This window comes from Cervus elaphus, chromosome 20, assembly GCF_910594005.1.
Source record: "Cervus elaphus chromosome 20, mCerEla1.1, whole genome shotgun sequence".
NCBI classification, from domain to species: domain Eukaryota; kingdom Metazoa; phylum Chordata; class Mammalia; order Artiodactyla; family Cervidae; genus Cervus; species Cervus elaphus.
In genome coordinates, this window is record NC_057834.1 from 74,352,213 (window position 1) to 74,365,644 (window position 13,432).

Here is a 13,432-nt window from a genome sequence, read left to right on the forward strand (position 1 = left end):
GTCTGCCCCTTTCATTCTGTTTCTCCTCCACTGCTGCCAGCACGACTCCTCCAGCTGCTAGGAAATGGGAGAGAGAGACAGAGACAGAGAGACGGACAGAGAGAGAAGCAAAAAACCAGACAGGGAGACTGTGCAAGAGGCAGAGAAGGCATGAGCCCCAGCTCTGCCTCACTGCTTTCCTTTGTCACTCTTGTACAAACCTGGGTTTGTATTGCAGTTTTTGGAGTCCTGCAGATGAAGTTTGAGCATGCACTTGTCCCTTGCTAAATTTCTGTAAGCTGGGGCTTTACCTAACCTTTCAGTAGAAGCTCTGACAACAGAGCTGTCAGATGTGAGGATTCAGAATCTATGAAATGTGCACTGAATGACCTGTAATTGCTTTTATGATTTTCTCTCCCAGTGTTCTATTGATGCGAGTCCAGGGGGCTCCTATCTACCTTACCTTACTAATTTCTTGAGCTTAGTAGCTACTACTCCATGGAGGTGGAGTAGAAAGAGCTCTAGAGTGAGAAGAGAGGTGTTTTCAACCCTACTTTCTACCAACTTTGTGCCCCAGGCATGTTCTTTAGCTTCTTTGAACCCTAGTTTCCTTGTTTGGAACTTAGATTGTCGGTCTTGATAAAGAAAAACTCTGTAGAGGGAATTACACGTGCCTGTTTGGAGCCAGGTGTTTGAAAAATTCAGTTTGTGCCCTTGAACCTGCATTGGCAGATTGGATATAACTTAAAAGAAAAATAGAAGAAACAATCCCTCTTAGTGAGGAATTTCCCAGAAACACATTTGGCGGGCCACAGTATATTGTGGATCATGGCAAGGACTGGTAATGATGCCAGCATTTTGTTTACTTCCTGGAAAATACTCTAGATGATAAATACACTTTAAATTTTGGGTCACACTCCTTCTGACATCATGCTATATTGGAAGATGGGAAAAGGTAAATATAAGAGTCTTGAGAGATGATTTTATAAGGTCATCGAGGATCCCTATGTGGCCTGGGGCTTTACTTTGGAAAACTCTGCAGCTTACACCTCATTAATTTGGTAACCTGTGGGGACTGAGTTCGTCTTTCAGATGCAGTGAGTTATTTTGCTTGTCTTTGTGTATATGCGTATTCATATATACTCTGATTTTTGTAACATTTCCATGGGAGATTAGAGTATTGCTTTTGTACTGGCTCACGTTCAAGTTTGTGCGTGTTTCTATTCTGTGGGTAGCACCTCAGAGCTTTCCTCTTGGACATGTGTAAATATGTAGGGCGTTAAGAACAGAGGGCACTTTCAATCCTTTAGTTCTTTATACTTCAACAGAAATAAAAATTAAAAGCAGAGGATGATCACCATGAATGTTTTGAGAAAAATTGTTGAGTATGTTTTAAGTCATTTTGTTGGACAGAGTAATCTGGTTGTGGATACAAAATTAAAGCATCCAAAAATTTTTAAATGGTCACATGGATTCATGTTTCTTGAGTGCACTGTTGGCAGAGACCACAATCACATGGCTCATGAATATTTAGCTTTGCAAATTATGCCTGTAGGTTCCATGGGCATGGAAGTTATTATTTCTTTTAAAAAAAACTTTGAAAAAAAACACAAAGTTATGATATATGGTTAATAGAAAACAGGTTTCAAATCACATGACTGGAGGAAATAGGCAAGCACAGTCCTTCCAGGAATTGGGGTAGGGAGAATGTGTGATTTTCCTCTTTCAGAATGTAGGGTTCTGTCCTCATTTGGGAGGTAAATGTTTCAATACTGTTCCAGCACTTTATGTAAGTTTGTTTTTGCTGGACTTGGTGCATGAAATACATCAAAGCATCATCTCCTCAGTGCCTTTCTGTGTGGCACTGTTATGAGTTCTAGGGCAGATCAGATCTGCGTAGATCTTACTTATGCAAAAGCCTAAACTCTAGAGAAATGCCTCTCCTACTTTACCATAAGTCTTTTTCTCCCTCCTAGAATTGAACTAGCAAATTCTTGGCATGGCAGGTGTTTCTGAAATGACTGTGTATTTTTCTTTGCTTTATTTGTTTTCCTTATTTTACTTCTTCTGTTCTCTTAAGCAGGCAACTCCAGAAAGAGCTGTGTTGGTGCAAGTGTCAGGAAAAAGGAATAGGAGTAGTAAAGACTGGGTGTAAGGCAGGTCAGAAGAGGGAGAGGAGCTGACCCTGATTGTGCAAGTGCTGAACTTTCAGCAACGCCAAAGTCATGTAAATGTATGAAGTTGGGTGTGTGCGTTAGAGCAGCTTCATGGAGCTGTAACCTGAATAGCATAGCAGGCACTCGCCCAAGTGATAACTCAAGCTTCAAATGGACCACAGCCCAGCTATTGGGCCTGTGTGTGTGTGTGTGTGTGTGTGAGAGAGAGACACACAGAGAAAGGTTGATTGATTGATTGATTCTTGAAACAGATTTTCCTCTGACATTTCAGCAGGCATTTCTTTATCATTGGGGAGCTATAGCTCCTCATTTCACAGGGCACATTTCTATCTTTTTTGATAGATAAGAAGATGACTCCCAAAATGACTTGCTTTACTCTATCCCTCTTGGCTTTTTAAAAACTAGTGTGCAGGAGAAAATTCTTGCTTGTTCTCCAAGCAATCCTATTCATGCTTTACAAAGATTACATAATGTTTTTATCTGTGGCCTAGAGCAGTGATCCTCAAGTATGCCTGGCCATCATGGGGTGGCAGGCAGATGATTATAAAGCAGTCTCCTGGACCCTACATTCCCACCCCACCCCAGAATCTGCATGTTAACGTACTTCTGCGGTGATACGTTGGTTTGAGGATCACACTTCTGAAAGAGGTGGATGTCTTCTTCCTTTTTTAAAAAATTAATTAATTAGACTGTGTTGCGTTGGGTCTTCATTGCTGCGGTTTCCTCTAGTTGTGGCGAGCCAGGGCGCCTCTTCATTGTGGAGCGTGAGCTTCTCATTGTGGTGACTTCTCTAGTTGCAGAGTACAGGCTCTAGGGCACGCAGGCTTCAATAGTTGCGACAGTTGGGGTCAGTAGTTGTGGCTTACAGGCTTAGCTGCTCCTCGGCATGTGTAATCTTCCCTGACCAGGAATGGAACCCGTGGCAGGCAGATTCTTATCCACTGTACCACCAGGGAATTCTGAGACATCTTCTTATCACTGGTTTTACTATATCTTCAAAATCTGGTGTGTATTTTACATTTATGACACTGATCAATTACATACATCTCAGGCTCTCAATGGCTAGTGGCTACTGTACTGAACAGCCATAGAGCAAGGAGGGCCTACCCTGACCCTCTGGCAGACTCAGAATTGACGATGGCACTCTTTCCCCTCTCTCCCCTGCTCCTAAATATGATCTCAGAATACTTTCCAGCACAGAGCTTCAGGCAGCTGCTGCCAGTTAATGGGACCTCAGGATTCATGTATTCATCAAATAGTTGTTGAGTGTCTTTTTTATATCCAGCACTGTGCTTTGGATATGCCCATAAGTAAAGCAGTCTAAAATCCCAGCCTCTGAAGGAGCTTACATACTAGTGGGAGGAGATGGGCTATAGGCATAATATATAGGTAAATTACATGATAGTTTAGAAGCTGACTATATTATACTCTAGAAATAAGAATATGTAGCTCAGGTTTGAGTGCTAGAGTCGGGGCTGCGGGGTGGTTGGATTGAGAAGGTAATGTGAGTAGACTTGAAGGGGGAGACTTCAGAGAAAACTCAACTGCCACCCAGGCAGTTAAGCGCAGCCTGCATTTTCATCTGGGAGCATGCATGAGGTGGGAGAAGGCAGGTAGGAGTAGGTGAGGACTTAAAAGATGGCGTTATCTTCAGCAACAATTCTGTCTCCCTCCACACTGAAGAGACCACACCAGCTTGGGGGAGGCCAGAGAGAGACTGTGAGGCAACCGCCAGGCCTCTGAGTCAGCTGATGTGCTGAGATAAGTGCTAAGATGAGGAGCCCCAGTTCCAGGAAAATAGCGTCTACACCCATTAACCAGCATTGCTTCCCTTCACTGGGCCTGGAGAGATCCATCTTGAGGCTTCAGTGGGTCTGCTTAGGACTTTAAGAGTTAAAGCTTAAACACAGGTGTGGAAACAAAAGGGCTGGTTGCCTCTTTTGCTTTTTTTCTTGCTCTTTGGACAAGGTTGTTGAATCGGATCCAGAAAAAATAACAAACTTGGCTCTTGTTGCCTAGCCGTAAGTTCTTGTAATAAAACTCCCAGCACTGGCAGAGAGAGTAATGTTCTTTAAAAAAAAAAAAGCCTGGTAGCATAATCAGAATTTAAAACACAAATGGTGCGCGTGGTTTCAGTAGGGAAGAGCAGTCAGGAGAGGGGGTGGTTCTGTGCATTTCAAAGCCTGGGGCCTGTTGGACAGTCCGATGCTTCATATTTGTCCCTTCAATGGACACTTGCTAAGATTCAGGATTCTCAGAGCTTGGGGCTCTGTTTGTTCCCACAGGAAGACGTTTGTCATGTTGGAATGTCAGAGGACTGGGTTTTAATTAGTAAGCAGGAGAAAAGTTCAGTGGTTTCTTCAGGAAGGCACGGAACTACTAAATGATTTAATAATTGGTTTTTAGAGGAGTTAGTAGGTGAAAAATCAAATACTAGTTTTAAAGCCTGGCAAGAGATCATTTCCTGGGCAGTGAGGGAAGCAAGGTTTGTAAGAATAAAGATATTATGGCTTAGCCTTTCCTGTAAGTAACACCATTGAGCTTTCATTCAGCAAGTGGTTACTGAGTCTCTACTTTGTGCCAAGTACCTTGCCAGGCCCAGGAGATGATTCAGAACGAGCTACGTGCTTTCTTGGCCCTCATGGTGCTTGTCAGGTGGGATGGCAGCAGGTTTGCTGGTAAATGGTAGCAGTTCATGTGAGAGATGGGCTGGGCTCATGGTGTGCACACGGCAGCTCCATCTCCAGGAAAGAAGGGAGTCTGAGAGGTTTTACAGAGAAGGTGATACCTGTGGAGGACAAGGAGCAGTTACAAGGTGAGCCCGGGGTAGGGGATGAGCAAGCCAGGTGGGGAGCAGAATGTAAAAAGACCCAGGAGATCTTAAGTAGAATGATGTGTTGCGCCACTGTGAGTGATTTCATAGGGCAGGTGCTTGGGGGAGTTTTGGGAAGGGGGGTGAGCAGAAGCCCTCTCTGATCGTGTGCCAGTTAAGATGCTTAGATGCTGTCCTCCATCATCATATGTTTTGCTTTTTAGAAAGATCTCCTTGGTGATGGTGTGGATGAGGAGTGGAGCGAGATAGGATTGGCAGCTTACACAGCAGGAGGTTACTGTAATGGTTGAGATGTGAGGTTGGTTGAGATGTAAGAACCAGCAGTGGGGTGGGTAGCAGGGCAAGGACCTGCAAATAAGGTGGAGGGTGGAATGAATTGCCTTGAAAAGTTTCTGCCGTTTTATCCAAATGTAAAACCCTTGCTCTTAGCATTTTTAAAAACAATTCCATATTCAGTCATGTAGTAATTATCCTTGTAACAGTGATTGTAACCCCTCCTCATGTTAGAAACATACTATTTTCCCTCTCTCTTTTTTTTTTTGCTATTCCCTTTACATCTCTTTTCTTCCACAAACTTTAGCCCAAGCCAGACTCTAGCAAAGACTCCACTCTAGGGAGATCATGCAGGGACTGGAGTGCTGACTGATAGAGGAGTGGTACTGGCCTGTCATGTCTTTATTTCAGGAGAGCTCTTGATGGGTCCTAGGATAACACCCTTGCAGACGAGATGAGGACTATTCCATGAGATCACGTTGTAGTTGGTGAACAGCCTGCATGCACGCTAAGTCACTTCAGTGGTGTCTTGACTCTTTGCAACCCTATGGACTGTAGCCTACCAGGCTCTCGTGTCCATGGGATTCTCCAGGCAAGAATACCGGAGTGGGTTGCCATGCCATCCTCCAGGGGATCTTCCCAACCCAGGGATCAAACACACATCTCCTTCAGCTTCTGCATTGTAAGTGGATTCTTTACCACTGCACCACTGGGGAAGTCCTGGTAAACAGCCTGGGCTCCCGCAAGTTCTGTTTCATGTGCTCAGGTCAGCGTGGGAGTGTGCCTGCAAGTCAACAGACCTCAGCCTTGTCTGGTTCAGCATCTCAGGGATTTAGAGGAGTGTGGAGATGGCACACACATGAAGTTTAGGGATTTTTGACAACCAACAGAATTGATTTTTATATGGTCTCTACAGAATTGAAATGAGTCTAAAGACTTTGATTTATATTAAAGATACACCAATGCAGGGGAAGGAGAAGAGCCTTGAGCTGTAAAATCAGACCTGAGACTTTAGGTACTGTTATCCCTATCTCCACCTCCCTGGTGTGAGCTGCCATTCTTTCTCCCCTGGATCATTCCAGAAGTCTACTCCTAGTCTCCTGCTCCTTCTCTCTCTTCAGTCTAGACTGGCCATAGCAGCCAGAGTGGTTTGTTGGATGTTTTCATGAATCCTCAGTGACGGCCCATCTCACCCAGACTAAACACCACAGTCCCTTCCAATGGCCTGTAAGGTCCTATTGGACCTACTGGTCTCCTCTGTGACCTCCTGCTCATCTCCGCCTCACCTCTGTGTTCCAGCTACTCCGGCCTCCTTGCTGTCTCTTTTCTGTGCCAGACCTATACACTTGCTGCTGTCTCCTCCCCAGCACTCTTCCTCTGGTGTCCACATGTCTGCCTCTATCATCTCCTTCAGTTCTTGACCTGCCCAGTGACTTTCTCAGTCAGATTTTACACGTAAAAGTAGAGTGCCCCTCTTCTCTTCTCTCAGTTTATATCATTCCTTCACAGTTGTTAACATGTATTTTAATTGTTTATTTTGTTCCTCTGACTTCCTTGTTAGACTGTAAGCTTCACAAAGCAGGGAATTTTGTCTGTTGCCTTCTCCACTACATTCCCAGCACTTTGAACAATGCTTGGCTCTCAATAAATATTTGTTGGATGTTTGTTTAAAGCATAAACGAATGGATATGAGATTATAGTAGGGTTCGGCTGATACAAAAACTGATGTGATCTTGGGCCTCATGCAGTGTCCATAGAAAGATATTTTGTAAAGAATTGGCTCACATGATTATGAAGGCTGCAAATTCTGCAGACTCAGCATCTCAGTTTGATGCTGAAGGACAGCAGACTGCTGTAGGCCCAGGAAGAGCTGATGTCCCAATTCAAAGGCTGTCAGCTGGAGAATTCTCTCTTACTCAGGGGAAGGGTCAGCCTTTTGCTCTATTTAGGCCTTCGACTGATTGGGTGAGGCCCACACCCATTGGGAAGGGCAATTTGTTTTAGTTGGTCTACTGATCTAAACGTTAATTCTGGACTTCCCTGGTAGTCAGGTGGTTGGGAATTCTCCTACCAGTGCAGGGGACATGGATTCAATCCCTGGATTGGAAAGATTCTATGTGCCACAAATTCCGAGCCTGCCCTGTGAGCTGCAGCTGCTGAGCCCGAGTACCACGACGAGGAGAGCCTGTGCTCTGCAACAAGAGAAGCCGCCACAACACGAAGCCTGTGCACCACAACAAATGGTAGCCCCTGATTGCTGCAGCTAAAGTCCACGTGCCGCAATGAAGACCCAGCACAGCCAAAAATAAATGAAATTAAATGTTAATCTCATCCAAAAACCCCCTCACAGAAATGCCCATGGTAATGTTTGACCAAATAACTGGTACCCTGTAGCCCAATCACATTGACACCTGAAGCTAGCCTTCACAGTACTCTCGTCAGACCACACCCCAAACCCTGGGCCTCGTCCCAGGCACCGCATTCCAGAGATTATGCTGATGAAGATATGACGACTGTGGTGTCTGGGAAGGAGTCCAGGGAGATGGGACTGTTGCCCTCAAGAGGTGAAGCGGTGGTCGGGGTTGAGTGATATCTACAAACATTTGAAGGTTTGTCTCATGGAAGAAAGAGGAAGGGATTCTTTGGTCTGGAAAGCCCAGCTCAGACAAGTGGGTGGAAGGCAAATCTTACAGGCAAGTAAAAGTAAGAAGGGACATCTCCTGCTTTGAGAGCCAGTGAAGTCTCCTTTCTGGAAGGGTGCAGGCAGGGCCAGCTGTGACCAGGAGTCAGAAGTGGCCTGTTCTGATCCGGCCTGGGTGCTGACCTTGGGTAGGCCTTTAGCTTCTCTGAGGTTCTCTCCATGGAAATCAGAGTAGCCTGCTTCAGAGGTCATCCTGAAGATCAGGTGGAAATAACCATACCTTGTAAAACTTGGTGGGGCTCAGGGGAGGCCTTTGTGTGTGAGGGGAGGCCTTTGTGTGTGTCAAGTCAGAGAATGGGTGGTCAGGAGGAGCGCTGACTAACCCCTTGCTGCGGCAGAAAATTTCCACTGACCTGCAGTCAGGGACGCTTCACTGCCCCTGGCAGCTTTGCTTTCTTCTCGTTGGAATTTGCCTGAGGAGTGGCAGTTGACTCCTTTTCCAAATTCCTCAGCCCTGAGTGTGTGATCTGTGCTGCTGCTGGCCCTGGAGAAGCCAGACGAGTGGGGCAGATGGTGAGTGAAGGGCGCTCCCCCTTCTTGAGGAGTCAGCTCCACGATGGCATCACTTTTAATGACTTCAGGACACATTCCCAGGTTGCTCCCCATTTCTTCTCTTATTTACACTGCTCACATTCTTGCCTCTGGAATGCACCAGGGTGATCTATCCCACCTTCTACTCTGAAGAAATGTACTCTCTGCATAATATATTTAAAGCCCTAGTGTTTTATTTTATGGTTGTAACATGAATGAGAAAAAAGGAAAGAACGGAACATCCAGGGAGGCTTGCCTAAACATTCAGAACTGTGCTGGCAGTGGGACAAAGGCCTCTGCACTGTTGTGGGTTTTTGCGGTGACAGGCTTGATAAAAGTGACTTTTTAGTACAAGAGCTTTTCAGTGAAAAGATGATTTTACTACAGTGCTTAAGTCAGAAAATCAGATAAGTGTTGTCTGAAGTTCAGTGTTGATGAGTAGCTAAGCTTCAGAGGATTTATGAATAGGTTGGCATGGTTATTGTTAGCAGGTAGATGGCTCAGGAGCTTTTTCTTATGCAGGCGATGTCAAAACAAGGTCAGCGCTAAATGCTCCCCCACTGGTTTTGTTTATAACTGGCATTGGGACGTGTAACAAATGTCATTGCCACATTTGGTAGCGCTCTATAGTGCCTGATACATAGTAGGTGTAATAAGTGGTCACTGTTATCGGTGGCCATAGTTTACACCCAGCTTCTTAATGATTAGTTCTGGGTTTCCCGAGCCAATACAAACCAGAAAGTTTTTATTATTCTTTGTAAAGTACATAGTGGCCCAATTTTTAGGATAGAAAGAGCTGTCAATTTGGTGATCCGATTTGAGAATCCAGTAGCTCTTCGAGTAGCAGTAACATTCGGTCAGTCCAAAGCATACATAGGCCAGGATTTCTCAGTTGTGGTGCTGTTGACATTTAGGATAATTCTTTGTCATGGGGGCCATCCTGTGCATTTTAGGATGTTTAGCAGCGTCCCTGGCCTCTATTCACTAGATGCCAGTAGCTCTTCCCTCCTGTTTGTGACAATCAAAACTGCTTTCAGACGTTGCCGCATGTTCCCTGGTGGGCAGGATAACCCCTGGTAAGAACCACTGGTGTAGAGAAAGCTGTGAGGTGCCCATAATGGGCTTTTCAAACTGTGGAACACTCAGTACCCTTTAAGGCCAGGCTTCTCAGCTGTGGTTGAACATTGAAATTGTCCAGGAAGCTTTAAAGAATGCTGATGCCTGGCTCCCATTCCCAAATTCTAGTTGATTGGGGAGTGTGGCCTGGGTCTCAGGATATTTAGAAACTCCTCAGATGCTTCTGGTTTTCAGCCAAGAGGGAGACCACAGCATGAGTCGGTGATGGAGTCAATGGGGTGAAGTACTTCTTTGCTAGCATTTAAAAAGTATAAGTATATATAGTTGAAGAGAAAATATTAATGCCTAGCACAGTATTTAAGGGTAAGAACTATTTTATATGGGGCTTCCCAGGTGGCTCAGTGGTAAAGAATCTGCCTGCCAATCAGGAGACAAGGGTTCTATCCCTGGGTCAGGAAGATACCCTGGAGGAAGACATGGCAACCCACTCCAGTATTCTTGCTTGGGAAATCCCATGGACAGAGGACTTTGGAAGGCTATATAGTCCATGGGGTGGCAAAGTCATGTTCAGCCAGACACGACTGAATGACTAAACACCACCACAACAACTATTTTGTATGTGTGTTGAGGTTGAAAACACTGCTGGCAAGGGTAGAGCCATAAGCATAATCCCTGCCCTCAACTTGCTTTTAACCTGGCTGTAACCACTTCAGAAACTGCTTGCTTTTTGTTAATGATAGTTAACATGAAAACATTTTTTATTGAAGTATAATTGACATATAACATTATACTAGTTGTAGGTGTTCAACATAATCTTCAATATTTGTATATATTGTAAAATGATCATCACAATAAGTCTAGTTAACATCTGTCACCATATGTAGAGAAGTTTTTATCTTATAGTGAGAACTTTTAATATCTATGGTCTTTAGCAACTTTCAAATATGCAATAAATATTACTAACCATAGTCACTATGCTGTACATTAGATCCCCATAATGTATTTTTTTAATAACATGAAGTTTGTACCTTTTATGTACATATGTATTTTTAAATTATTTTATTTATTTATTTGGCTGCATTGGACCTTAGTTGTGGCAATGGGGATCTTTCGTTGCAGCACATGGGCTCTCTAGTTATGGCGCTTGGGCTTAGTTTCTCCACAGCCTGTAGGATCTTAGTTCCCCAATCAGGGATGGAATTCGTGTCCCCTGCACTGCAAGACAGACTCTTAACCACTGAACCACCAGGGAAATCCCAAAGTTTCTACCTTTTGACCCCCTTCACCCATCTCACTCATCCCCTGTCTCCCACCTCTGGCAACCACCAGTCTGTTCTTAATATCTGTGAATCTGGATTTTTGTTTTGTTTTTAGATTCCAAATATAAATGAGATCATTTGGCATTTGTCTTTCTCCATCTGACTTATTTCACTTAGCATAATGTCCTTGAGGTCCATTAATGTTGTTGCAAATGGCAAGATTTTATTCTTTTTCATGGCTGAAGATATTCCATCGTGTATATATACCACATCTTTATTCATTCATCGGTGAACATTTAGGTCATTTCCATATCTTGGCTATTGTAAATAATGCTGCAGGGTTCATATATCTTTTCAAGTTAGTGTTTTCATTTTCTTCAGATAAATACCCAGAAGTGGAGTGGCTGGATCACATGGTAGTTCTGTTGTTAATGTGAAATTCAATACAAAACGTTTATAGTTCTGTGGCTTGGGAGGTTTTGAGCCTTTCTGCTCACATTTTGAGGTTCCACCTTGACACTGATAAAATCAGTTGCTGGACAATAAAGATGACATGCATACTTTCACCAGCAAATGAATTTAATTATAGTGTAGCAGCTAGATGATAATTTCCCCCCTTTGTCTGTGTTAATTATATATACCGTGATATGCTAGGTCAGCAGTCTAAATACATCCAAGCAAATATTGAGTCTTGCATAAATCATCCCAGACATTTTATGAGGATCAGTCTAATGGCCTCTTGACTTCATTATCTATGGGAATTTGGGGGTCTTACAAAATAAACTGTAATACACATTCATCTCACTGCGAGGAAGTAGTGTAAAGTGGTAGAAGACTGGCCAGCTCTGGTCATATTTTATCTCAGTGCTCAGGAGCCAGTAAACCAACGGGACTCTTGCTGTGTTCCCGTGGTGGTGACTTTCGGCAGAGGCTGCAGCCATGGCAGATGTGGACATCGAGGTCAAGCCTTTGGGATCACTTTTCCTAATCCATTACAAGTCCATGAAAACACTCACCAAGGCTTCCTATTTGACTTGAAACACATTATTTGAAAGGTTGGCCTTCAATTTAGATATCTGGAAAATAGCGCTGAGAAGTCTTATGATTCCTCACAATGCATTCTGTCATCTCTCATCACAAAGCTCTTTAAGAATTCAGAGGGACGTCCTGCATTATTTGCAGTTTTGTCATTACCTGGAAGAAGGTAGGCATGAGCTGCTGAAGAAAGATGTTGCCATTGTGTAAGAAAAGGAAGTTAGACTGACAGATGTTTATTCATTGTCTGACAAGAGCTTTTTCTGATAATGATTTAGCTCCAGGTGACTGCACCACATTAAACATGCAACTCTGTTTCTTCTAGGTGTCTGAAGGTTCTCTGGTTCATTTTTCATCAAGAAACTTCTCCTTGTCAGCAGAAACAGAAGAAAGGAGCTTCCCCCACGGAAACGAACACCTGTTAAATTGGGCCCGAAAGGAATACGGAGCGGTCACTTCATTCACTGAACTCAAGATAGCAAGAAACATTTATATTAAAGTGGGGGAAGGTAAATTCTATGTGGTCTTAACTAATGACTGATTTATGACAGTCTGTTGTTTTCTTTTCGGAGACCAGGTGGCTAGGGCAAGGAATCAGAATTACAGATTGTTGGAGCTGGCAGGGACCTGAGGGATCGCTGGGGGCCGCTCCCTACCGCATCCTCTTCCCTTTTTCCTTCTGAGGAGATAGGCCTGGTAAAGTGGGGAGTAGCCTGGTTGAGAGAGGAGGAGGTTGTTGTGTAGAATTTAGAAGACACCCAGGCACAGAAGTCAGAGTGCGTGGAGGCTGACAAGCTGAGGTGTGGGGAAGGAAGGGCTAACTGATGGAGTGCAGGAGAGTTAGCATGGTGAGTCAGCAGTTAGAGCTTCCTCCCGCCTGTTATTCTGCAAACATTTAAAGCCAGTGTCAGTGTTGGCCTCGAGACATCAGTTAAATTTTGGACAATAGCAGAGGAAAAGTGTTTGAATATATTTTTAATATGAATGCTTGTTACAAGGACAAATTATTGGAGAAAGGAGCTGTTTAGCCTTGATAAGAAATGGCCTATTTTAATTTCCTTGCCTTGCAGAGGGATATAAATATCTGGTGACTCAATTTTGAAAGTATATTATTTCTCAAATAACTTCTTTATCATTATTTTTAGTTGAGTATATTTGGAACTCCCAAATAAGTTACTAGAAATAACAACTCTTGTGAATGGGCCCTTGTTTCAGTCAGGTGATTTTGTGAAAATGGCGCTTCAGGTCCTCTGGGTCCATCTGCTTTCTTCTGAATTCTACAGCAGTTGTCTCCTCTATCATAGGCTGTGTGGAAGCATGAGTAAGTTACTGAATACTTATTCCCAGCCGTTTTCTGGATCTGGGATGTTTGATAGATTCAGGACACTGATGTTGAGTGTGTGCTGTGTGCAGAGGCTGTTATCAGGGGATTTCTACATGCACCCTCATTTAACCCTGCCAGTAATCCTAGGAGGAAACCATTATTTCGACCATTTTGCAGAGGGGTCAATGGAGGGTTAAGCTAACTTGCTCAAATCCACATTATTATTAGCAAGTGACAAAACTA

The 13,432-nt window shown here is 43.8% G+C and overlaps 1 protein-coding gene across 2 annotated transcripts in view; it reads left to right on the plus strand.

Moving 5' to 3' along the window:
* The window catches only part of TGFBR3 (transforming growth factor beta receptor 3), a 192,337-nt gene that overhangs the window by 128,655 nt on the left and 50,250 nt on the right, over window positions 1-13,432 (plus strand). For both annotated transcript variants that reach the window (XM_043875720.1, XM_043875719.1), the window contains exon 5: window positions 12,191-12,374. In XM_043875720.1, coding sequence (XP_043731655.1) covers window positions 12,191-12,374 — 184 coding nt within the window. The remainder of the gene's footprint in view (window positions 1-12,190; window positions 12,375-13,432) is intronic.